The 25,870-nt window shown below is 39.4% G+C and overlaps 1 protein-coding gene across 4 annotated transcripts in view; it reads left to right on the forward strand.

Moving 5' to 3' along the window:
• Positions 1-25,870, forward strand: part of SLC35F3 (solute carrier family 35 member F3) — a 165,126-nt gene that overhangs the window by 61,787 nt on the left and 77,469 nt on the right. The window contains exons 3-4 of one of the 4 annotated variants that reach the window (XM_053937760.1): positions 17,767-17,830; positions 20,227-20,273. The exons of 2 other annotated variants lie outside the window; for them this stretch is intronic. In XM_053937760.1, the coding sequence (XP_053793735.1) occupies positions 17,767-17,830; positions 20,227-20,273 (111 nt within the window). The remainder of the gene's footprint in view (positions 1-17,766; positions 17,831-20,226; positions 20,274-25,870) is intronic. One more of the 4 variants, XM_053937764.1, reaches the window with a different exon arrangement.

Here is a 25,870-nt window from a genome sequence, read left to right on the forward strand (position 1 = left end):
ACATGTGCTCTGTTTCCCATCTTGCATTTTGAACTGTGTTTTATCGAATCTCACAGTTCTTTAAAGCTGTGGGACTTGGTGAAGGAAAGGCTCGCACATTCACACTTCAAATATTTAAAGTCTTAAAACTCAAAGAAGTAAGTTGCGCTCTAGAGAGGAGGGGAGCTACGACTGTCGAGTGCTGTATTATCTCAGCTGCTTGATCTGGGAATGCTCCTTCCACTCTGGCAGAGGTGGAAAAAGTCCTGGAGAACTACACTGGGGCTTTATGGTGAACACTGACACAAGTTGCCCAGAGAGGTTGTGGAGCCTCCACCCCTGGAGATATTCAAGATACAGTCCTAGGAAACTGGCTCTGGCTGACCCTGCTTGAGCAGAGGTTGGACTCAATGATTTCTAGAGCTCCCATGCTACCTCAGCCCTTCTGTCAGTCTTTGATGAAAGTGTCTTTTCATATCTTTGATTTAGTGATTAAAGTCTTCCTGGTTTGAAATGGCATGCAACAGACTTGTCACTGAAGTGAGGACAGTGTGTGGGCCCAGAAGTGCTGACACACAGCAGCACATCAGCACTTAACAGTGTCCAGCAACATTGTTTATGCATCTGGTTACAGCCAAAGTGTGTCTGGTGGTGGTACTGCTCATGATCCTGCGTCATGCTGCCATCTCCTGGGACAGCCCCTCCATAACTCCTCCTGCCTCAAGCTACCTTGTTGCTCTCCTGTCCTTCCTCATTCTTGCTAAACCACAGCATGCCTCGGTGAGATCAGCAGTGTCACAGAGGATGCTACCAGGCCATGGGAGGTGTTTCAGGGTTTGCTGTTTCAAAAGGTCAGTGGCAGGGAAGGTGCTTGTGAGTTGGGTAAAGTGAGTGAGTACTACATAGGCAATCTCCAAGACACATATGAGGTTTAGAAATCTCTGCATCATGTTCCATGACTCGTTCCCCAGGACAATGCCTGTATGGCTTTGGCACCTGGAAGGGATTGCTCTTGTTGGGTCCCTTCTCTGGAGCACAAAGCTGTGCAGGAGTGAGCTCTGCCTTCTGGTGTTTTGTAAGGAAGAGTGCAGCAATGCAGTTAAGTGAACCAGTTAAGCTTTTCTGATCCTAGGCTAGCACCAAGCAATGCTGCATGTTTGATATTCATACCACAAGGGATGAAACAGAGCCCCATGTCCACAGCTAAACTCCTGCGTACACCCTACATTCCTCAAATCTGCACGGTAGGTGTAGATGTATCTCCTATCCATAAATTCTGGTTTACATGCCTCATTGGTGTCTCTGCTCTATCTGAAAACCTTACGTAACCAGGAAATCCTTGAACTGTGGTCATTAAACTTGTTTAAAAGTATGTCTGGATGTAAATAACATACCTTTATAAGCAAATAAGTCTGCTGCTTTGGGGGTATGAGGTTTCTTGTGATGTTGTTGAAATGACCATAGTATGCTGAACTTCAGCAGAATTCCTTCACCTCTGCTACTAGTTTTGGGAGAAATTTCAGGGGATTTTGACAATTACTACCTACACCTTCCTCACTGCGCTACCCTGGAATTCTGCAAGTTTTCTCTTATGGAATAGAAGTGACCTACTTTAGTGTTATATTGCATATAGAATGACTGCTTGTGTTTTCTCACCAGTTTTTTGCTGTTAGAAATGAGTTGCTGGTAAATTTAAAAAAACTGCTCTGTGTGGAGAGAGATTAAATCTGGACCTATACTTGTATATAGATCTTTGTGGCCTGTTGTAGTCAGGTTAATGTAATTTGCTTGAATGTTTTTTTTGCAAAAACTTCTGCTTGAAAGTTCCAAAATGCAGCAAGTTCATTCATTCTCCAGGGAGTTTTCCTGTTTCCCAGTTTATCAGGGAAAGTCCTAACTGCCGGGTGCTGCAGTGGCTTCAGGAATATCCCAGCTCTAGAAGAATCTGGGTTCTGAACTGAGGTCTCTGGAACTCCAGGAAGGAGTTTAATGGTAAAACGTGTGAGGATCAGCTTCTCCAATGTCCAAGGAGATGTTAAACTAGTCTTGGGGTGAATCAATTCCCAGGGCTGGAAGGCTTCATTGGCACAAATAAACTAGTTGAGGGTTTGAAAGGATTAGAAATATATCTGAACACAAGGTGGCACTGTAGGAATTAATTTTAAAATGTTTTATTCATTTTCTGAGTTAATGGGTTTTTTGGTGGTGCTCTTAATAGGCCCACAGAGAGTATTCTTGTTTCCACATCTATGTTTTCAGGAATTTGTAAGGGCATTTTTACTGTAAAATTAATAGGAATCAACCACAGCAGTGTGGCTTAGCTGATCACAGGCTCTGCAATTTTTGCTCTGAAAAAACTGAATAAAGACAATGCAAATACTAACCCCTTCCCCACCCTGTTTATGAAAAAGTGAAAATATATAGACTGAGGAGCATCTGTGGTGTTGACTAACTTACTGACTTGCTAAGATGGGCTTGATCTGTATCATCCATCTCCTGTTCCTCTCTTGGTTGCTTTGCCCTGTGTGTAAAATGTATGATCATTGGGCCAGTGGCATTACTTTCATTCTACTTTGCATGCTGCCTCACAGGGTGATCCAGTATGTGATCAGGTTTCTAGCATCTATTAAAATATACATCAGTTTCAAGTTAAAAGCCATGCTTTTAGCTATTGCCAGCCTCAAGAAGTTTATCTCAAGGACTCTTTATCTCAATATTGTCAAGTTGTGATAGCCACTTAAAAAATCTGTAGGTTGAAGTCAAACTTACTTTATTGCTGACTTTGGTCTCGTGATTTCACATCTCATTAGTTAGAAATGTAGTGGAACAAAATGTTCTATTGAATTTACAGAAGATTTTCTGAAGTGTTTCTCATTCTTTCATTGCTCTTTCATTTTCGTAGGTGTGAAAATGTTTATAAAAACTCATCTGGTCACTGTTTGCCTTGTTGGATGTCAAAAAATACACCATGCACATAGAGCATTTGGAGGATATCCAAATGGAGGAGATATCCAGTATTTTTTTTCAATGTGTTCACAAATGCTGCTCCCGTTATTAGAATTTGGAATCCTATCATCAGCCACAAGCACTCAAAAGCTGTGAACTGCTGTTCACTGTCAAGGTATTATTTCACAAAACACATTATGCTTATTTCTTCTTATGGTCACAAACATAAATGTTGTCACTGTGCTTTTTGAGCCTGGTTTCTAAGGACACAAAATTGTGCTTAGATGGTTGGTTCAGACCTTCTTTTCACAATGTTATGATCTATAAGCATTTTTATTGAAAAACCTTAAAATGCTTTTGTGATCAATTATCCAAGAGCTGTAACTTTAGCAGAAGAAAATATGTGATAAAACAATAACTGCTGGAAACACGTTCAAAATTTTTTCACACAGCTGCCATGCCACTGAAGTGTGGAGCTGTGAGTATCTCTGTATATTTTTAACAAGATTATTCAGCTATGAATACTATTCAGCCTTCATACTATTTTGTCTGTAATAATAGAACTTCCTGCACTGCCTGCCATGGTATCACCCAATGCTGATATCACAATGGTTAAAAGCAACACCCCTTGTTATGTGACGCCAATGCCTGCCAGGGAATAACATCTTCAAGTTACTACTGGGAAAGATCAGGGTCCAGCTACTAACCTAAGCTAAACATTTTGGTCTTACTTTTAGTTTGTGGTTCCATCATATGTCAATGAGTCCATGTCACATAATTGTATCAGTCAAGTTTTATATGATTTTCAAATAAAAGCTTGCATATAAATCATGTATGTACCCCCCAAGGAAATTTGAAGGCTGACCACTGATGCTGAAGGCTCGGAGTCATCAGGTCTTCACTGCTCTTCCTTTAAGACATCTCTAGTTTGCACAATCTGTAAAGAGAGAAATTAAATCTGAAAGAGAGAAATTATATAAGGAGCTGCTGAAACCTCCCAACTCAGTGCTAGTGCATTGCTTAACCAGTTCTCTGTCAGAGCCACCACATAGGCAATCTCCAAGACACTCAAAACCATTTCCCAGCTGTGGTATTCCCAAAGTCAAAACTTGTAGGTGTCTCCATGTTTTTCCATCTCCATCTGTAAATCCACCAGCCCTCTGAGAATGCCTCAGAGCTGGAAAGAAGTGGAGAGACTTGTGTCAAGAAATAATCTTGGCTCCTGGGAAACTGTAAAGTTTAGCCCACGATGGATCTCTGAGCAGCTAATTTGCTCTCAGGTGGCACCTTTCCTGAGGATGCCTTGTGCTGAGCTCAAGGTCCTATGACAGGGAAGCAGCAGTTTTGAAGGTGGTAGTGGTACCAAACCTTCTGTGTTCCTTTTAGTTTTATGATCTGGGCCTTGGTTCCTAAGAAAACATTTGTCCTGCACATATCAGCTCAGTGACACATGCTGGAAGGCTTGGCTTAGCTCTACTTTATAAGGAGGATATGGGTTTGACAGTGATTCATAACTGAATAGTTGCAAGCCTTTATTCTCAAACTACTTTGAAATGTGACAGCAGCAAAACTAAAAATAAATAGAAAACTTGTATTTATGTTTTTCAATTAAAAAAAAAATATTTTACTATTTCTAAATATGTGAAAATGAAGTCTGGGTGAACATATGTGTATGTATTAAAAACTTAACTGGGAAATTCCTAGTGAAATTTGTCTTATTGTCTCTGGTCAGAGGGGATTGTATAACTAGGTAATCTTGAAGGTCCCTTTCAACTGAAACCATTGTATGATTTTGTAGTATCAATAGCTGAAAGTGTCTTTGACAGTATCATGTTGAGTATAGATCAAAAATGCATATTCACAAGTTGGTTTTTTTTTATTTACCTATCAAATTAAGGAAGTATTCCAATTATTTACACTTTATGCTGTTAATAACTGTCTAATTTTACTGTTGGTTATAGTAACCACCCAGTTAAATTAAAATGTTGTATATGCTAATCACAGCAATTATCAGTGTAAGCCAGTTTTGGTGACATGTTTACTCTTCGATAGTGCCTAGAACAGGTACAAATTTCATGTGGCATTCATTTAAATCTGCTGCCTCTGCTCTACAAGAAGACACCTGGTTATTAAATAATAAAACTCAAAAAGTAGTAACGGTAGGCTTAATTTTCAGATTTTTTTTTTAATCCCAAATAAAACGTCAGCAATCAGAACTTCTCAAAAAGTGAGAGTACCAGAGTGGAAAACAACAGAAAATATCATCAGTACAAAGGGCTGAATTCCCATTTTTGCCTGGTTTGGGCTAGCGGTTATGGTAGGGGGTAGGCAGCAAGAGAAGCATATTATTGTGGCTTAATGAGTCAGTGCCAAGCAGCCAAGCTGCACTGAGTACCACGTGCACAACTGCTTAATAAAGCAGCTGGACAGAGGTCCAAGCTGATGCATCTAGTCACCCTTTTGGAGTGGGTGGTGAACACCTGGAAGGCGCAGAGCTGTGACTGTGTGCTGGGGAGGCACAGCACCTCCATGGGCACAGCTGGCGAGCACTGGGAGCAAATGTCCCTCATACTTAGGTGGTACCCAGGCCTTGTACCTGTGATTGCACTGGAGGGACTCTGGCCTGGAGCATTCCTAGTTACCAGTAACAGGAAAAGGTAATGAGAAGTTTGCTGATGATAATTCAGTGGATCTTAGCTTCTTCTAAATACAAGTAAAGACCAGTAGTGTAAATGGCATGGATTCATTTCACAGGAGTAAAGGCTTTTAAAAATAAATATTCACAGTTACTTCTTGAAAGCTTGTATTACGTAGCTGAAGGAGAAGGATCAGCCTGATATTTTTTTTTTAGACAGAATAAAGTCTACTGATGCCTCTGTTGACATACACAAGTAGATACTGTCAGCTCTTACCTGAAATGCTCAGTGATATAAAGATTTCTTTGTGTTAGTCTGCAATGTTAAAGGAAAATGATCAAATGTAAGCCCAAATCTCATTCCTTAGTGATAGATTTCCTCTCCTTTGTTCATAGCAAATTAAGAAGACATTTGAAAGCAGGAAGGTTTGGAATTTCATTTGGAAGAAGTAGAACTCTAGCCTATAAATAATAATTTCAGTTGATCTATAGTTATCTGTTCATGGTACATTGCTTCAAAAGAAGACGACTGAAGTGTGGATTAGAAAAAGCTCCATGTTGCAATAAATAAGCCAGTCACTTTTTGATGAGACAAGATTTCTCTTTTAGTCAGGAACTTCTGCAGATGTCCTGAATCACCTTGGTGAGACATCCCTCTGTAACCTGTTGCACTGCCACTATACAGCAAATGAGCTCCTTTCTGGGGGCCAGGTGCTGGCTCAAATGTGGAGTGCTCCTCACCAAAGGACTTGGAGTTGGACCCAAGAGGGTGCTAACTTCCCCCCAGTCCTCCCTTAGGCCTGAACATGTGTCTATACTGTGTTTAAGTAAAGCAGGTGATGCTTTTCAGGATCTTGACATCAGTATTTAAATTGAAGTAAAGCAGTTCCATCCCTGTGCTTCAAGGAGACTGTTTCCTGCTCTGTTTCTTCTACATGTTTCTGCCCTGGCCTCTGCCAGAGGTTTCGGTATCCTAGGAGAATGAAGCAAGGTTTGCTTCTCATTTGGGCACACTGCAGCTTAAAAAAAAATAAACCAAACAAAAAACAAAACAAAACAAGAAAAACCCCTAAAAACAACACAAAAAACAAACAAACAAAAACTAAAACAAAAAAAACCCAAAATAACCCAAAAAACCAAAGGGAAATCAGGGAAAAAAACCTGTGAAATTTAGATATTTCTTAAAACAATAGGAAGCTTTGTCCAGAAAGACTCAGAATTCAAGGTAACATGGTCACAGTTGGCTCCAAACATTTCCCTTAGAAAGTGCTTATTGTAGCGAGTACAAAAGTCAAAATACCTATCTTGTATCACATACTTACATTTCAAAAAAGCTCTATCATCTGACAATACTGTTCTTTTTTTTTTTTTTTTTTTTTTTAAGTTTTAAGCAGTGCTGCAAGGAGCAGGGTGTTGGAATTGATGAGCCTTATGGGTCACTTCCTGTGGCAGCTTCCTGCTACAACCTCAAGCAGTCGAGAAGCGTCGGCTAGCACTGCCTGTGTGAGGCCGGGGGGCCGCTACATGTGTGCGGGCACTCCAGCTGAACAGTGTCTGCCAGCCTGGTAGTGCTGAGCGCTGCAGCATGGGTAACGTAGCTTTGGTAGCTTCACGCTAGGAGGAAGCGAAGGGATGAGAGAAGGACACTTGTTTGCTGGTCCAAAGAACTTTTATTCCCCCATGCATGGTGGGATTCTCTCTGGACGGAATGCAGTGACAAATGCCAGAGAACAAAGAATTTGCAACAGATTAAGTAGGGGGTGGGCAGACAGGGGTGGAAACCTGGCTCGCCCAATGGGGACAACAATGGAGGAGTGACATAGTTTATAGCAACTAATGGTAACATAACAGAGGTGGGTACAGTGTTCTGGGACGAATAGAAGGACTAAGGTGGGGTGATTGATGCAGAACTTTCATGAAGAAGCTGGGGGTGGCTACAAGATTGACACCCCGACAGGGAGTGAACAAACCTTGACTGATGGGACCAAATAAGGAGAAAACTGGGAGAGGTGAGAAGATTGACAGGTCTGAGTGGCAGGAACTTTCCAGGTAAACAACTTGGAGCAAACCACTGTGAGGGGAAAATAGGGGAGTGCAAGGAACAGACCTAACTAACATTAATAAAATCCCTGACTAAATCAACCCAACCTACAACAACTTCCAACTTGAGATATTCCATGATTCTATATGTAACAGGAAACCTAATAAATTTACAGCTGGAATGGAACTGCTAGAGAGAGGAAGATAGTTTCTCTTTTGCAAAGCTCTCTGGCTGTAAACTGCTAGAAGGCAGGATACAACCAGAGATACCACTGTATAATTCCCTCTCTCCTTTATTCCTCCAAGCTCTTGCGCAGTGTGTCCAAACACACCCACAGGTGGGGACACTCATAGATACTATACATACTGAACAGTTTCATTAGGGTTCTTGTTCCTGTTTTTCACATGTGTAACACAGCTACAGACACCCATTTCCGTACAAGCTCCTCTGCCTGACAGCAATGTCGATGTTTTAATTGTACAAATAGTAATAATATGTGTAAGATTTTGCAAAGCGGCTTCCTAAACTCATGGCACATTCATATTCTAAGTTTGAAGTGGAAAGCCTTGAAATGGTATCTAAAATGAAAATGAATGAGATTCCTACTTTAAATAGTTAAATTATTGCAAAATTTCCAGAAGAGATTTTATTTCAGTTATGATCAAAAAAACCCCAGTTGTTTCTCAGTAATAGCACTGCATTTGTGATTTCTAATTAGCACTGTGCCTGTGGTGAGTGATACAGGGTGATGCTGTTTCTATCCTCTAATGTGAGACAGAAGGTCTTAATACTTTGTATTTCTCAGTAAAGAAAATACTGTGGGTTGGTTTTCCTATTGAAAGAATTTGTATTCACTGTAATGACACATAGGATCACAACCTGTTAATGTATTCCCTCCCACCATTTATTGAACATCTCATTAGTGAAAGTCTCTGGGCATTTGCAATCATACTTTACTGTAAGAAAAAAGACGGAGCAATCAAGGTATTTCAAAAAAGTCTCATAGGACATCATCTTCCAGGAAACTAATACAGGGCCATTTTGTGAGCAATTTGCCATTGGAAGAACTTGCAACCCTGAAAAACTGATTCACTGTAGTAGAAGCTCTTTTTGATGATCTTCACTGGCACTGCTGGCTTCTATCATCCCTTGAAAACCAAAGAGAAAGCAAATTGGAATTGCTTTCTCTTTGGAAATTGGAAAAGGAATTGACAAAGGTGAGTGTCTAGACACTCCAAACCTTTTGCCACATTAGCATCATCTGGGCATTATGTGCATGCATTGGGACACAGGAGACAGAAGAGAAGGTCTTTCTAAGGGCTTGAGCTTACACTTTTTCAGGTAAATTGCTGCCAGAGACTTTGAAAGTTTTGGATTAATAAGGTCTACAAGTATTTTTTAACAGCACCAGTTCTAGCAATGAGGCCAACTCCAAGGCAATACCATTTGCAGCCACTATACCACCCTTTCCCAGTATTGGAACAAAATGTTTCAAACTTTGTTGCCTGTAGCTGGCATCTTAGAGCTATATTCTAGAATTACAGAATCACAGACCACCTAAGACACAGCATACAAATGGTGATAGAGTTATGAAGCAGGGTTCGGTAGAAACTCATATTATTCATATCTGATGATCAAAACCAAAACCGTGATTTTAAACACATTCTGTTTGCAAAAAGCAAATGCTTGCCTTTTTATTAAAATGGCAGCTAAAATATATGTGTTCTACACGTATCTATTGTCTATCTAGCAAAACCTACAAACAGCAACATCTTATCACAGGATCACAAATGGGCGTGGTGGATGAGCAAGGATGAACTAGAACAAGGCAAAAATCTATTATAAACATCTATTTTGGTTTAATAACTATGATAAAGGTTACTTTGTAAAGGTCTGACAGCTATTTGCTGATAGTGGCCATGTCTTCTTTTTTCTAGGTGAAAGAAAGCTCTGTGAATACAGTTAGAAACTTTTTCATTTTCTTGATATTGGTGGTCCCAATGTAGCAGTTTAACATGCAAAATCTTTCATTATTAAGGAGTTAGATGTTGCAAATTTAGAACATTCTGGCATTCCTGTGTTGTAAGATTATATTGTAATCATCAAACTCTCTTTTCTTCACAAGACCTTGACATCCTACTTTATTTTCAGTTTAAAGTGTAAATGTTTTTCCACCACTCACACAGGCTTAAGCACACAGATTGATGTATTTGTATACTAGTTGTCTAGGTCTAATGGAATTGTAATGAAAGAAGAGCAGGTACATGGGTCTGAATGTTCCATCTCAGTTGGCAGGGAAGAGGAGTAGTTCTTAAAATCTGATTGTCATGTAAATAGATTCAGGTTTTCCAAGGTACATAGAGGGCAACATCTTTTCTGTTATTGACATAAAGATTTGATTAGAGAAATTGGCCCATAGCAGGCAATTGAGAAGGGAAAATAGCAAAGAAAAGTGAGAAAAGAAATAATTAGAGAGTGGTCCAAAACTCTACAGCTTCAGGAACTAATCTGCAATGTTTACTTTTGGTTGATCATTTTAAAGGGCAATTTGGCACTTGTTCTGGTATATTTGCTTTAATCTTCAAAGTACTGAGTTGAGAAGGAGGTGTGGCAGGATTAAAGAATTTGAATTAGAAATTCTTAAGAAGCCTTTTAGAGAGGTTTACAAGATATATTTGTATTTCCCTACCCTGGAACTCTCTTTGTGTGTCTTGCTTTCTTTTCTGTCACAGTCTGCCTTAGAAGCTATTCTTGTTAATTAGGCAAAATGTTAACCTTTTTAATACTGTACTGCTCTTGTTGTTACAGGTCATTACTCTTTCCATATTACTTAATTTACACTATTTAAATTTCTTTTTAATATTGATTCTTGCAAATATGTAATAGACCTTTCCTCACATAACATCAATTTTAGAAGACTTGTCTTAGGTCCAACTGTTCTCATTGTTCTTTTACATCTGACTCTCACTTTTAAGGAGCTCATTCTCCAGGGATCATGGTTTCTGAGGGACAAGCCACGTGGATGTATTCACAAAACAAGCTATAAAACACTATAGTAGCCAAACATTTTCCCCCCTGAGAGCTGGCATCTTGTGCACCTCCACTGTTCCGCCCACAGTTGGGTGTGTTTGTGTGTTTCAGGTCTTATGTCCTGTTGCAGCCTTTGTGATGAGTCTGTGATGTTGCCAGCCAAAAAGTCAAAAGGAGATACAGAAGTGGAGGGCCTCTGAAGCATCTCAAAAAACAAAACAACATCTGTGCTCTTTTCTGCACTCTCCAGGCACATGAAGGATTGGCAGATGTGCATGAATTGTTAGGCAGCTGTGGAAGCTTGCAGATCAAGTGCTGTTCTTGAAAAGCACAGTTGGGGTGAAGGGTTTCACTCAAACTACAGAATGACTGTTTTAAAAATAAAATACAAATGTAGAGTAACTCTTTGAAATTGAGATTGTGATTACTTACTTCCATAAAACTAATTGCTTTACAGAAAGCCTTTCCCTTGTAGTTTAAGTTTTAAAAGGCTACCAACAATAGGAGATAATTTCAGTGACACAACTTATGCCGTATTTAAATGTTTCATCTGTTTTTATGAGAGATAATAAGCAAATACTTTGTGTTTGAATACTGCACCTTGGAACAGTCACTGACAAAAATTAGTAAGTTTATTAATATGTACTTCAGAAAGGACAGCAGGAATTAATTTATTTTCCAGAATGCACAATAATTTCTGGTGAGTAATGCTTCATACAGAGTGATTAGTCCTATTTTTATATCCCCCACAATTTATCATGATTAAAATCATCGCCACGTGCCAGCTTTTGTTTGACAAAGCTGTCCACGAAGCACTGTACACCTTTGATTGAGTCTAATCTGTTCATGAGATTTTCAGATAATTCCATTGGTTTGGAAGACGTTTCAGCACTCTATTCCTTCACTTTCTTTGTAATCTTAAGGACTTTTTAACAATATAAGACACAGATAACAATGCTACTGGTTAGTAGTTCTTCTAAAGATGTATAGACCTTCTTGTGTGACCCCATAAGAATGAATTCAGAGTAAGTGTTTAGCATTAACACCTATAAGAAATGGGAATGTGTGGGAAGTGCAGCCTCCTGTGATTTGTGGGGTGTGCTAGAGCAATGCTGTGAGGAGCCTTTGCAGAGCAAGGACTAGCTGGGGTGCAGCCGAGTTCTGGACAGCGGTCTGGACATTTGCTACCATCTTAATAGCAGCTGGCCAGCTGAGAACATATGATAAAATCATTTCTTGTCACAAAACCAAAACATTTTATGGAATGTATATCGAAATGAATGTATGAACTTCCAGAATATACGTACTTCTATCTAGAATAAAAATATTGTTTTATTAATAGGGAAGTGTTTCCTTCAATTTTGATTTTACTCTTAAATGTAGTGTCTCTTACTAGAGTTGTTGTCTTGGGTGATAAGATTATTTAATCCAAATTTGTATCGTTTCATTGCTTTCCAACTTGAGTTCAAAATTGTCGGTTTGGAATTGTTTCATTTTCTTTCTCCGAGCTTCAGAGTGTATGATCCTTCATTCATTTGGGCATTCATATTTCTTGACCTCCTTTCACTGTCTGTAGTTGCAGGATGAAGTTGCCTCATTACTTGTCTTGGGCTGACCCAAATACAGTCTGAGTTACAGACTCCAATACTTTTCATATCAGGCTGTTTATCAGGTTGACAGCAATACACAGTAATTTTCCTTACCTACTTAAATTTTTAATATTTAATAAATCGCATTGAAATGCTAAAAATAGTTCAGAACCTTAATGGCCATTTGAAGGCAGAAAGAACACTGGGAGAGACATTTCACTTAAGGCCATCTGACTTTCATAAAATATTAATCATATGGGGTAAGACCCAGCTTGCATCTACATATTGCAACTCTGCATCTGCATCTGTCTAGCTTAGGTCTGAATTTTAGATGTCTAGTGGAGAAAGCCTCCTAAAATAAGCACCTGCCTTCCACATCAAATGAATGGAAATCTCTAAAGTGCTCCACAGGAGAACCTATCCGGTTGAATTCAAGCATCTAGGTAGGTATTTCTCTCTCAGCTCAGTGGTGAAATTTAAAAGGTAAATTTTGCTTTAGTAACTCAATAGGTAATTTCTCACAAGGTGCAAAAATGAAATGAGCAAGGAAAGATCTGCTTATTCAACAGTCTTACCACTGCCATGTGTAGAAGAGAAGGTATGATTTAATCTGCTTATAATTCTACCTAGAAACACTACCAAGGGCATTTTACCTGATGCCTTTTTCGGCATAGTTCAAAAATTTTTATTTGTGAAAACTTGCTTTAGCTTGGAAACTAGATAAACCAGAATAATTTCTTCTTAGAAAACATATTTGCCTCACTTCAAAGGTACCTTTAAAGGATATCTTTTTTAAAGTATTATTTATAGCAGTTGAACTATGGGCTAGTTCAACATAAATACCTGCATGTGACTTTCACCTTAAAGATGTGGAGGTTTTTTGTAATGGTCCAAATGCAGCACTGTCAGCAATCAGAGTTTCTGATTGACAGAAAAGATTCTTGTTTGTGTTATAAGCTTGTAGTTTAAAAGGAACCTTTCAGCAATATTTTCCAATTAGAGATATGAGAGTTAATCCTCAACAAATTACAAGGAAAAATGTAGATAAACTTTAAAAATAACAATAGGAATCTTAGTAGAATTTCACATTGTAGTGGTATGAGGCAAATCTGTTTTTCCAGAGGGACTGGACAACATGGGTTCCTAAGACAGTTATTTTGAATAGGTTTCAGTTTGACATGGGCTAGCATTATTGACTTCAATCTGAAGTGATGTGGAAAAGTCCAAAGAACAAACCTGAGTTTAAAAATAAATAATAGAAGAATACCCGTGATCAGGATTTGACTGATGTGTTCCTGTTACTTTGAACAGGTTTTGATGTATGATTTTGCTACAGTAGTTATTAATTTTAAAAAGGCTCTCATTATATAGAAGTCCATGAGCAAAGCAGAAGATGAAAAGCAGTCTTGTGACCAGTGCTACACCAGCAAAGCCCCGTGTAAAGGACAGACACCCTCCCTGGCCGTGGCCAGCTGGCTGCTCATCACTGTAGACTGAACTAGTTTGGTTGTTTCCTGGGAAGAGGCAAGGGTTGATTGGTTCAGCCCTGGGGGCTTGTTTCTGTCTCTTCTTTAATGCCTTTGGACTGAAATGAGAAAGTACTTGAGTGAGTTGCATATGTCAGCGGGGGCTGATACGAGCCAGAAATGTGCTGCTGTCTATCCAGAAGCCTCACAGTTCAGAAAGGAGGGGGCAGGACCATCCCCTTCCAGCCCAGTGCATCCCTTTTCCCGCTTGCCGCTTCCCCACACTGGCAGGGGCATCTGTGTTGGTCAGCACTGTCAAGGCTGGAAAGTGTGTGGACATATGGACCACAGTATTATAAAAAATGCTCTGAAGAATTTATGTTGTTTTTACTATTCCTGCTGTGCTCAAGAATGTTGTCCATACTGCAATTTCATGTTGCTTTCACATAAAAAGTGACAATCTTTTAATCTATTTACAAGATGAAATCAGCATTTCTTTTACTTCAGTAATTCTGTATTTCTTTTAAAATTTCTGTGTTTGGAACCTTTTTCGTGAGTAAAGTTCAATTTTGCAATAAGCATGTTAGATCTATGGAAATGTGCATCGGATCTATAGTCAGTTAAGGTTATACATGTGAAGCTTAAAAGTAAAACTATTGATTTGAAATGTTTATTGGGAAAGAAGCTTTGTGGATGTTTATGAATTATGGATGTTTCCTATAGCTAAATATTGCCAGTAAGCTTAATGTTTCCTCTTTCACATTTATTTCAGTTTTTATATCTGTTGTAACACATCTTAGGATTTAAATAACCCAAATAATTTCTAAGCAGGGTGTCATTGGTGTACTCAGTTCTGAGCTAAATGTCAATTCAAGTGTAGAAAGCAACAGCTGTTAAAGGGGATTACAAAAGTCAATATTTAGACTATTACCAGTGTCTAATAAAGCTGATTCTTGAACACATTCACTGGGTATATGAAGTGTATAGAAGGAAGGGCCTATTTGTTTTCAAAACACTAGAAAGAATAATATTGCTGGCAAACATTGTTAGAATAAATAGCCCTATGGCAGTACCTTCTGCTTGAGGAGCGTGTGTGTTTATATAAAATTAATCAAATCATGTTGATCTTTCCCATTTTAATAGTTTTAAAACCAATTCTAATAATTCTTCAATAAGCACCTGCCTATTCCTTATGTACTCTTACCCTTCAGTTATTGTAACTATAAAAGAATCCTTGGCTCCTGAATTAGTCAAGGAACATTTCACACTGTGTTTCTTTGTAATTTTTGAGTGATTTTTGTAAGAATATTTTTTAAAGCTTTTGTATGCCTCTTACATGTTAGTTACATAGTACTAACAGCTAAAAGATGGATTTTTGGCCTGGCATTTGAAGTTAGTGAAGCACCTGAAGCTGCAGAGGGACACCTGTTGTTACAGATGGAGTTTTGGGGACCTAGTCCTCTTTGATTTCCGTTAATTTCAGTGGAAATTGGGCATATTATCAGCTTCTGAAGTTCCTCATCTATACATACCAGTACCTTCAGGCTTCTGACCTTTAAATATGTGACCCTCAAAGTACACTGTCTTCAGTAAACTCACCCTTGTAATTTTCTCCTTGAACTTAGGCACCCTAAATTATTTTCGGGAAGATCAGCATTACGGTTGCAATCACTTGATCTTACAACATTTCCCAATGGGAAGATAAAATACTAACTAAGACAACAATACTAGGATTTTCCTCTGCATGTCCTTCTTGGTCCCACGTGGTACAGTGCTGACTTTTGTCCCACAAGGATGCTGTGCTCGCTCTGAGCAACGCCCTCTGGGGTGTGAAGGGTTTGCAGGAGCAGAGGTTCACCAAGCACTGTGAGCAGCTCCTCCCATGGGAAGCAGCCTGCACCTCTCAGGGGAGGGGAGGGTGGATGATTGGGGATCCCAGGTTACAGCCCCAGAAGTGAGAAGAAAAGAAGACAGCCTAAGTGGTACAGAAATTAATAAAAAAGGGTGAAATACACTTTCTGCTTAAAGGGCATTTGCATTCTACACAGAGCACATACTGGCATGCCTCAGCCCAGTGCTACCACCCGTGGCAATTTCAATAGCCTTCCATCTCTTCTTCACTGCAGCTGCAGAGCATCCCTATGGTGCACTCATATGCTGAGAAGTAAAATGTATTTTTTATGTTTTCTACTGTAAAACAAAATTTCATTCAGTGACTTGTTTCTGTTGAATTGTCTCCCAAATTGTCCTATCACTTTGGAAGCTAAATCTAGCAATGCCTTGGTTTGACCTTCCATCTGTAGGCTGGGAATTTGGCCTTTCCCTATTACTAACTAAACAGCAAACCACTTTCAGTAGTTCATAGAGCAGAACCCAACTAATATGTGGTCTCCCCCAGCTCAAAAAAAAAAAAAAAAAAAAAAAAAAAAAAAAAAAAAACAAACAAACAAAAAACTGAAAAGAAAAGAAAAGAAAAGAAAAGAAAAGAAAAGAAAAGAAAAGAAAAGAAAAGAAAAGAAAAAAGGTATTTTATTTATTCCTTTCACACAAGTCTGTGAAATCAGAAAAAGTAACTTGGCGCAAGAGCAATTTTAAATAATAGATTTCCAGGCTCAAAATAGTCTTCTCATAACATCTAGGAAGTGCTGCTGCCACTCAGTTCTTGAGTGTCTGTAAAATTCCAGTGAATTTAAAATCAGTAAGGGGATGGAGAAATGTTCCTTCAGCAAACTGGGTTAAAGGGAAGACCCCATTAAAAAAAATAGGATACTTTGGCAGCTTCCTTTTAAGATTAAAACCAAAACGAGTTAAGTGAATAGGATTCTCAGAATCAACAACTTGGAAGTTAAAATAAATAGTAATAGCTAAATTATTTGTGGCAATACAATGCTCCTAATCCAACAGATTTTAAGTCTCATGGAGAGCACTAAAATTCACTGTATAGACTTTAAGATCTCTGCAGACACGTTGCACCTCAGCTGTTAATCATGGACCAGATTTTTGTCTAAAAGTGACTTGATACAACATCAGACACAAAGAGTGTGTGTGTCACCACCAGTAGATCAGAGTTGTAATGCTGAGTTTGAAGTATCTGGTTATGGATTGCTGTCAGGAACTTCAGAAAGAAATGTAACCAATAGGTTCAGGTTGTGCAACTTCTCAGCACATTTGCAGAGAGGAAGGAGCACACTGTTGTGGTTTAAGCACAGGTCTGGGAGCCAGGAGGTCTGGATCTATTCGTGGCCATGTGCTGTGACCTTGGATAAGTCAGGTTATCCTTTCTGGGCTCCTGCACATCCGGTATTATATCTAGGCTTAGATAAACACATTGCAAAATGTTTCTATTGTGGTCACTACACTTCTCTTCTGAGGGCATCTTTGCCTTCAAGGCAATGGGAATGGTAGGGGACGAGTAGGAGAAAGTTTGGGGTTTTTTCCAGGTTGAGTCAGTAACTTCTCCAAGTTCACATGTGACTAATGAAGGTGTTTTATGTGTCCTTCCTCCAAGAACTAAGTGTCACCCTGCATGCCCCAGTCAACTTTGGTGGGACCTGGCTGTTCTCCCCATGCAGTGAAACAGATGGGAATAAGTAATGCATGTCTAATACTTAATAATCTGAACTCCTTGCATGCTCTTCAGCAGCATGGAAGGCTGTAAACTTCCCTGCCAAAAGGAATGCCCAGACAAAGCAGTAGCAAGAATCCCTCTTATTTGTGGACACTAGAGGGCATTAGAGGAATATTTTACTAACACATATATGTTTAAAAAAAAATAGAGGGAAAAATAGTTTCCTAAATCTCAATAGTATCATTAGTGACGCTTGCAGCTGGAGGGTTGTACCAGGAATTGACATTTAGGTGCTTACCTAAATTGTTAGCAATCCAGCCATTACTATTCATACAACATTACTAATCAAACATAACCTATCTCAGGTGTTAGTTACAAAGGACACTGTAGGTTCTAAGATGTGACTAAGTAACATAATTGTGGCTAAACAAGGCAAAAAAAGGGGATCACGAATTTGGTTGTTCATATTGTGGCTGATCATAGTCCCAACTGCTTCTGCACTGTGCTTCCAGATCAGGTGGTGGAGGAGAATTTGCACAGAGGTGGCTGCATCTTTCCCTTCTGGACGCAGAGCAGGTAGAAGTTGATACTTTGCTTCGTCTCTAGCCATTCACTGGATACCAATAGTGATGTAGAAAACAAACAAATAACTAAAAACACAAAACAAACAAAAAGTCAAACAAAAAAAAAAGTCAGGAAAGCTGAATCACTAAAGCCACTGGAAGATGACAGTGTTCTGTGTGCAGCTCTGGGGGGTGGCTTTTGTGCAGAAGGTGGTGGGTGGTTCTGATTTTATGCTACCTTGTGACAATGGGAAAATGAGAGTTAGGATGTGAAAAATAAGAGCCGTTTTCTTTACTGTCTGAGACAGGGAGCTATGAAACTATGTCAGTATTAATATCTCAAAAGATAGAGCAATATTTTTATTAGTCTGTTCTACTACAGTTTTTCTTTCCTGCAGCAGTTCTGACAGAACAGCAGCAGGAGAGTGTAAAATAAAAGGAATTAGTCTGAATTTTTACTGCAGGCTTTTCATCACAGAACACAAGTGGGAGGCAAAAATAATAGGAGCATACTGCCATCAGGTAGAAAATTAATAATGTAGAAAACTGCATAAGAACACACACATTTGATGTCAGATGCTGTGTAATGGGGTTTGGCTCGCTCTGGCGCTCATGATTTTCAAAGAACAGCTGAGAAGAGGCCCTAATGCCTGAGCTTATTGCGAACACTGGTTATTGAACCTGAAGCAAGTTCTGGAATTGCTATATGAGTCACAAATTTTGATTACATTCAGTTTATGAATGCATTAAACACCTGTACTGAGACACAGAAAACACTTCACCTTTGAAAGCTTTTGTCTGGTTGTCTTGACATCACCGTCAATATATTTGTCTCTACATCATTGTCATGACAGACTGATCTTAGCTGGAGTTCTCAGCTGTTGCTATAATCCAAAGACTAAATCCTGCTTCCCAGTAACCATGCCTGCTACTGTCTCTGTTTTAGGAGATTTAAAACTTTGGCAGTTCACAAGTCTATGACCAATGGGCTGAATGGGCTTATTTTACTTGGAACTTAAAAGCAGGTCTCAATCATTCTTTGTTGTGCAAGTGTTGACAAACTCATCCTTTGCCTCTGCTAAAGAAGGTTTGACAGATGTGGCTGCATAGCAGAGTACAACCCTCCTAAATTTACTTCTTACCAGGAGTGATTTTTTGCCTGTGCAGCTTAATCCAGAAACAACATCGGGTAGGTCAGCAGAAGTGTTTCCTGCCAGTATGACGGCCACACTGGGCCATTTTCTGGGAAAGTTGCATACTTTATGGACTAGATATTGTTTGACTGTCCAGACTGGTGCAATCATTCTGGTGAAGCCTCTGGTGTGTAGGTGAGGTCTCGCTGATGCTAGGGGCTTTACTGAGTAGTAGCAGATTTCCTTACTTGATTAGGGCCTGGAAAGGAGAGGCAGGTGGTTCCTGGCATTCCTTTTGGAAGTCAGGGGAAGGAACAAGTTCCAAATTTTTCTGATACCAGAGCCTATGCTTAATAAACAGGGGACATCTCCATGCATAAAACAAACATGTGATACTAGCTCCTTTTTGCCAGCTTGCTCCAACTAGTTTTGAGGACACGGATTTTAGCAAACAACCTGCCTACCTAGTCCCCAGAGGCCCCTGCTCCCATCTTTAGCTCATGCAGAAGCACTCATTGCTGCCATCCCTACCCTGTCATGGTTCCCCCAGTTAGCATGGCTGACCTGGCCCTGGCACTGACCAAGCTTGCCCTTGCTCTGAGGTGCCAGCAAGGCCTCAGTATCCTGCACAGAGGGAAGACAGCCTTTTGCTCCATCTGTGCAGTGCTGTGATTTTTAACTTCTGGATCTGTGAAAGATTTGTGCCCCTGTATAGCTGATCTTTCCCTTATGTTACCTTGCATTTCATTGTAGCCAGGCAGTGCTGATAAAGTTCTCTTTCTTTCTCATACAGAAGGCTAAATGGTGATAAGCTCCTTCTCCCCTGCCTTGCCATCAAAGTCTGCTAGATATTTACCTACCCCTCAAATTGTAGTTCAGGTGGTTTTTTTTCATTCTTAGGTTGTTAATAAGTTCCAAGTTGAAGCCTTTTCTCAGATGGCATTGCAAATGTTATTTCAATTACACACTATTGCATTCATGGCACTTGCAGTGGGACAAGATTGCCTGCCCCAGAAATAAAGTGTGATTTATAGTAAAGACACTTAATGGATGCTGATATAAGTGTCTTTGTAATGTCATATCGGCATAACTGACAGTGAATGCCAAAGAGAGCAGCAAAGGTTTCTTTCTTTGACTCTCCCACTATTTGGCAGAGGAGAGCAGACAGCCTAGCTCTCAGAAATACTATTTTTGTATTGCACGGAAGCAAGGGAATGAGTCTTTCAGCTGGCATGAGCGCTTAATGCCCATTTTTTGTCTACTTGAACATGTGCAGGAAGAAAAACCATGGTAACAGAAACTGCTTATGGATGAAACGTCCTGGTGAGTATTTTTTGAAAACAGTATTCTGAACTGTCTCAATAATTTCAGTTCCTCCTCTCTGTGGTGCTTTCATCAGATCATGTTCTGCAGTGTGGTTTTGCTATTGTGCATTATGCATTACTGATTTAATTCCTATCACAAGAGAGGTGCCAATTCATTTCCAAAGATGCACAGATACTGGCAGGATTTTAGACAGGAAAACTGAGGTAACAAACCCAAACAAAGCAATGCAGTCACCAATAAATTAAAAAATCAACTGTGATATGGCAAATCTTGTCCAAACATGAATGATATTTTGAGACCTTCAATTGCATGAAGTTTATTTTAGTCACTATTTCAAATTAGTTTTCCTCTAAACAATTAGACTGGGAATAGGATGTAGCTACTGTAATACTGAGAGAGTGTTTCACTCAATGGATTGTTGTTAAAAACCAAAAGTTGGAATTAATATTGAAAGCATTTGGAATTGAAAGTAATTGAAAGTAAAACAGTAGAGTACTGGGCCATACAGAAGCAGTTGTGAGTTTATGAACAATTGATAGGATACAAATGTCTAATTTTGTCTCTTCCTCCAGTAAACACTTACAGAAGGAATCCAGCTTCAAACTGTACACTTGCTTTGTGTTAGCAATAAACAGCCATTTGTTAACAACGATCTGTTTTGATAACTCTGTTCTTTGACATTTCAGGGTTTCTGTCTTTGAAAATGTTTGTCTGTCCTACCCAAACTGCAGTTAACTCTTCTCAAGTCACTTACAGAAGTGCTAGAAGCTCATCTCCTTAAATTCACTCATGCTGCTTCATAACCAGACTATTTAATAATCTAACTTTTAACATCTGCTACCCCAGGGTGGTTCCCAGCCCAGTCAGCAATGCATCTGTATGGCTCAGGTATAAGAAAATGGGGCTTTTCAGCCTTTTACAACCTCAGAAAGATTGGAGGAAAAGAGATCAAGTTGCAAAAGCACTGATGTGAAATTAAGGGACAGAAATGTGGTAGAAGAATGGGACAGGAATGAAGGGGAGTCATGTTTATTTGGCTGAGGCAGAATGGGGTCACACAGCAAACACATAATACAGACCATGATTTGCCAGGGGACACAAGAAATTTTCCAAGGAAAGGAAGCAGGACCCTGCTTGACTTGTTGACTGGGTCAAAAATCAGGGATGTATGCCATGATGAAAGGGCAGGCAAAAGACAGGATATAGGGAACTGTAATGCATAAATCCACCAGTGTGACACAGTTATATGTTATGGGCAGTCAGGCAGAGGCTTCCTTATCTCTCTCATGGCTCATTCTGATTACTGGAAGGTAAAGCCTGCTAGGCTGACTGTAACTGAAGGCAGCAGCTAATGCCAGAAGATTGTTCAGGATTTACAGCCTCCAGTGTTAAGTAGTTGTGTAGCAATATTCCAGAGAATCACAGGGATGCATTAGAGAATTTTTGGGCACCTTCCTCATACTTGCAAGGTGACCAGAGATGGCAGGGCCACCCTAAGCATTCTGTGTTTTCATACTGGAAGTTATTCCACTGTTGTAACTTTTAACAATGCTTTGCACTTCATGAACACTCACCTGATTCAAGTTCCACAAAATAGTTAAGGAATAAGAGATTTATATTTATTTCTGGTTGAAGGGTGAAATAATGAACGGAACAACAGTTACTTCCTCTGTTTAAATTTCAGTTGCTTTGTTTGAAATTGAAGCTCAAGGCAGAAGGCTTTGAAGCTTACCTTTGACTAGTTATTTTAAGCAACTTGTGGGCTGCAGCAGAGTAGGAGGGTATCACTGGCTAATAAGCTTTGTATTTTTGACAGGGAGACTTGTGGCATTTCAGTAAGTTGGAATCTTTTGCAGAAGACTGATATGTATGGCAGCATTTCTGATGTGAGAGGTTTTTCATCTGGAAAAGAAACCCCTTCCTTTTGTAGTAAGGCATCTTTTGCATCATTCTTGCAGGATGAGAGAGGGAGACTTAATGGTTCAGCTCCTGTGCAGTCTGACGTCAGATAGCATATCCAAGACACATTCCATAGGTTCTGCCTGATGATTTGTTGGCAATGTTTAAAAATTTGGGTTGGTGTAAGTTAGTTGTTCAAGGAGACTTTAAAATAAAAACAGGCTTGACACTGCTGGGTGAAGCTTTAACATAACATAACTGGGTTTTAGGGTTTCCATGAACCTCAACATGTCAGGACAAATTATTCACTTGCACAATTGAACTTTCCTCTTCCCCCTCCTCTCCAACATACAGAAAGCCTAAAAGGGAGCCAGCTTCCATTAGTCTGTCCATGTGTCTTCCCCACAAGGTCTGCAAGGGTTTCAGCTCAAAACACATACGGAGACTGTATGAGTACTCAGTAAATTTACAGGAAAAACATGTCATTGTTTACTTCCTGAAATATAAAGTCACTTGAGACCTTAGGCAGAAAAGATTTTAACACAATTACATGTAATACAATTATTCATACTAAAGATTTTAAAGTGGAAATTATGTGGAAAAGATTGTTGATGATGTACAAGGCGGAAGACTCAATCTCAAATGTCTGCCCTTAAAACTGTGCCAGCTCTGTAGAGCTAAGACAAATAAAATTTTAGATTGTGGCTTTCACCTGAAATGGATGAAAAATAGGGCACAAATATGTATTTTAATAATCACTTTGCTATGACTCAGTAGCACTGGATAAGGAAAGTTAGAGATGCGCTTGAATTCCGGACTTGGCAGTGTAACATGGCCTGGAGATGTGGAACAAGATTAAGAACACTTATAAAACACTGAGGGTTTGACACAGTTGCACTCAAGTGCCACAGAAATTAAAGAATCGAGGGCACTCATTCCTAAAAGCAGAACTTGGTTTAGGAATACATACATTTTGGCATCCCCCAAAATTAAGAAGTAGAATTAAGAAAATGATGACAGAAAAGGATACCATAGTGTATTTAAAATATCACAAATATAAGCCCTAGGCAATATTTGATAGATTTTATCCTACAGACTTCATAATCCAGTTGAAACACTTTCTTCTTGAAATCTTTATTATTTGCTTAGTCATTGAATAATGTGAGGCAAAATATATTATTAGCTGGTCATTAGGCATTAGGGGGTTTGCTCCTATCCCGCATATTTTTTTCATGTTACATAGTCTTCCTACCTTATCAAAGCTGACAAACTTATGAATGGGACTACTAAAATTACTTTTACTTCATGCTTCTAAAAATGCCTTCTTTTTAAATATACAAAGATGGGTGAGTAGTCCTTATTTTAAGGAGTGGAAGGAGAGGCTGCACATTTCAGACTGTTTTCTCACTTACTTAGTGTAACCATACTGCAGGCGTGCACGTCCTGTGTGCACTCCTAAGAAAAGTCCTTATTTACAAGATGTTCAGGGGAAGCTCTTGATGATGTCTGAGAGAAAACAAAGAGGAATTCATGGGGAATGGAAAGGAGATGTGTTACTCTTGTCTGAAGTGCTTGCTGGGTGTAACCCTTTCACAGGATGTGCACTGGATTAAATCCTTCCCCCACAACTAAAGCATTTCATCTTCACTTCAGTGAAGACACAAATTTTACCCAGGAGCTAATTACCTTTGTATCATTCTCTCTGCATGAAAAGATTGTCTGGGGAGTCAGTAGTGAGGTAATTTCCACTGCTAACAGCTCTTCAGAACAACTAAAACTCAAATCCCAATTTACAGTGTTTGTCTTTTGATGTTTTTAATATTGTCAGCAATGGAAGTGCTTCTACACTTTGCTGCCACGTACCCTACTTTCAAACTAATTGATGTACCCTGTACAGTTCAGAATAACTAAACTCTGCTTCTTGTTCCTCTTGTACAGAGAGATTACCCATTTATCTTCCAGCTTTACAAGTTTCTCCCCTTTTTCAGATTTCTGGAAAACACATATCTTTCCATGCAAATATTTTTTTTTTAACCTGAGGGTCACCCAAGGTGCTAAATGAACAATTCCTTACCCTTGCCTGTGAGGCAGGGCTGATTTCTCCCTAACACTTGGTCATAAGCACCTACAGGGCTTTTGTGTCTCTTCATAGATACCAAGCTGCAGACACAGTGGGTTTCTGCACGCTGCGTTTGGTCTGGTTTCTTGCCTACCCAGGAATTAAGAAAACTCAGGGACATTAGTTTGTCTCAAATCTGTTTCAAATATTAACCTAAAATACAACCCCCCCCCGCCAAGTTTATTCTGGTCAAGGGTGGTGCGCCAGTAATGTAAAACAAAACCAAAATGAGAAGTGGAAAACAGCAGTCTGCACTGTCAGAGTACCCATCTGCATGGCAGCCAGGGCTTTGTGTGTGGACTTGGCAGTGGTAACCAAGTGTCCTTTTTGGCAGCAAGCCCCTGCCCATGGAGTGAGTCTCCAAAACTACCTAGCACAACAGGCAGCTTAGTTTGTGACTTTGATTTGCTTTGCTTTGGGAGCTCTCCTACTTTTTTTGAATCTACTCTGTTCCTCTTTAGGATGGATTCCCATCCTCTGTCATCTCAGTCTTGCCACCCACCATCAGGTAAATTTTGTGCTTATAAGCAAATGACTGTAATGAAGCAGCCTTTTACCTTCCTATCTGGCACCGAGCCCTGAAATAAGATGATCTTAATATAGCAAGCGAGGCCTTTCTTTCTCTCCACTGTGTTGCTTAATTAGCACATTCTTTCAAGTTTTAATGGTCGCTGCATTTTGTGAAATAATAACTGTGCTACTTACTCATGGTAACTACATTTCCAGGACTGTATCATATTTATAAATCATGTATCTGAAATATTCACTATGCTTGTACTAACAGACTTGCAGCTTTCTGTTTGCTTTGAGTTATGCAAAGAGAGACACACAATGCACAGCAATACAGATGATGCTCTTACCAGTACTGTCTCCAAGCACCAATGTCCCCTCACTTTTCATCAGGGGTTTGTTCCCATCACAGCGCTGTCACTGCTTATGTGGCTTCACACTAGCAACAGCCACACATGACTGCAGCAAATGCCAAATACACCTGGTAATACTGCAAGCAGATTGTCTTGTCTCATCTCTAAAATGCATAACAAAGCCAAATCAGAACAATCTCAAGGTGATTGTAACAACCAGCTAGAATGGCTGAGTGAGGAGGAAAAGCCCTATCACAATTTGTGTGAAAGTCTAAAGCATTTTAGTGACTTAGAGTCCAAGTGTAGTGATTTGACAAAGATGTTTTATAAAAAGCAGAGCAGCAGTTTCTGCTGCCTGCCTTTATAGAGAGGCTCAAACTGAAGAGAAGTATTTGATATAGGCCATATCTTAATTGCAAAATAAGTCACTATACAGTATATCATGGGTTCTCATCATAATCTTCTCTTACTTGTTTATTATCATGCACCAGTTATGTATGAATGTAAGGACATTTTGAGGAAGCAAATAAAATTAGATGTTCTATCACTAGAATTACTTAAATAAATTTTTCAGGATTTTTTTCTCTCTTGCCTCCTAGTTCAAAATGACAGTGAGTTTTCTATAAATAGTGTGTCTACGTGAAGATAATTTTACAATGCACTTTAAGATGTCATATGTACAGGTTATAAATACTATGTTCTGAATACCTACA

This window comes from Vidua chalybeata, chromosome 3, assembly GCF_026979565.1.
Source record: "Vidua chalybeata isolate OUT-0048 chromosome 3, bVidCha1 merged haplotype, whole genome shotgun sequence".
NCBI lineage: Eukaryota > Metazoa > Chordata > Aves > Passeriformes > Viduidae > Vidua > Vidua chalybeata.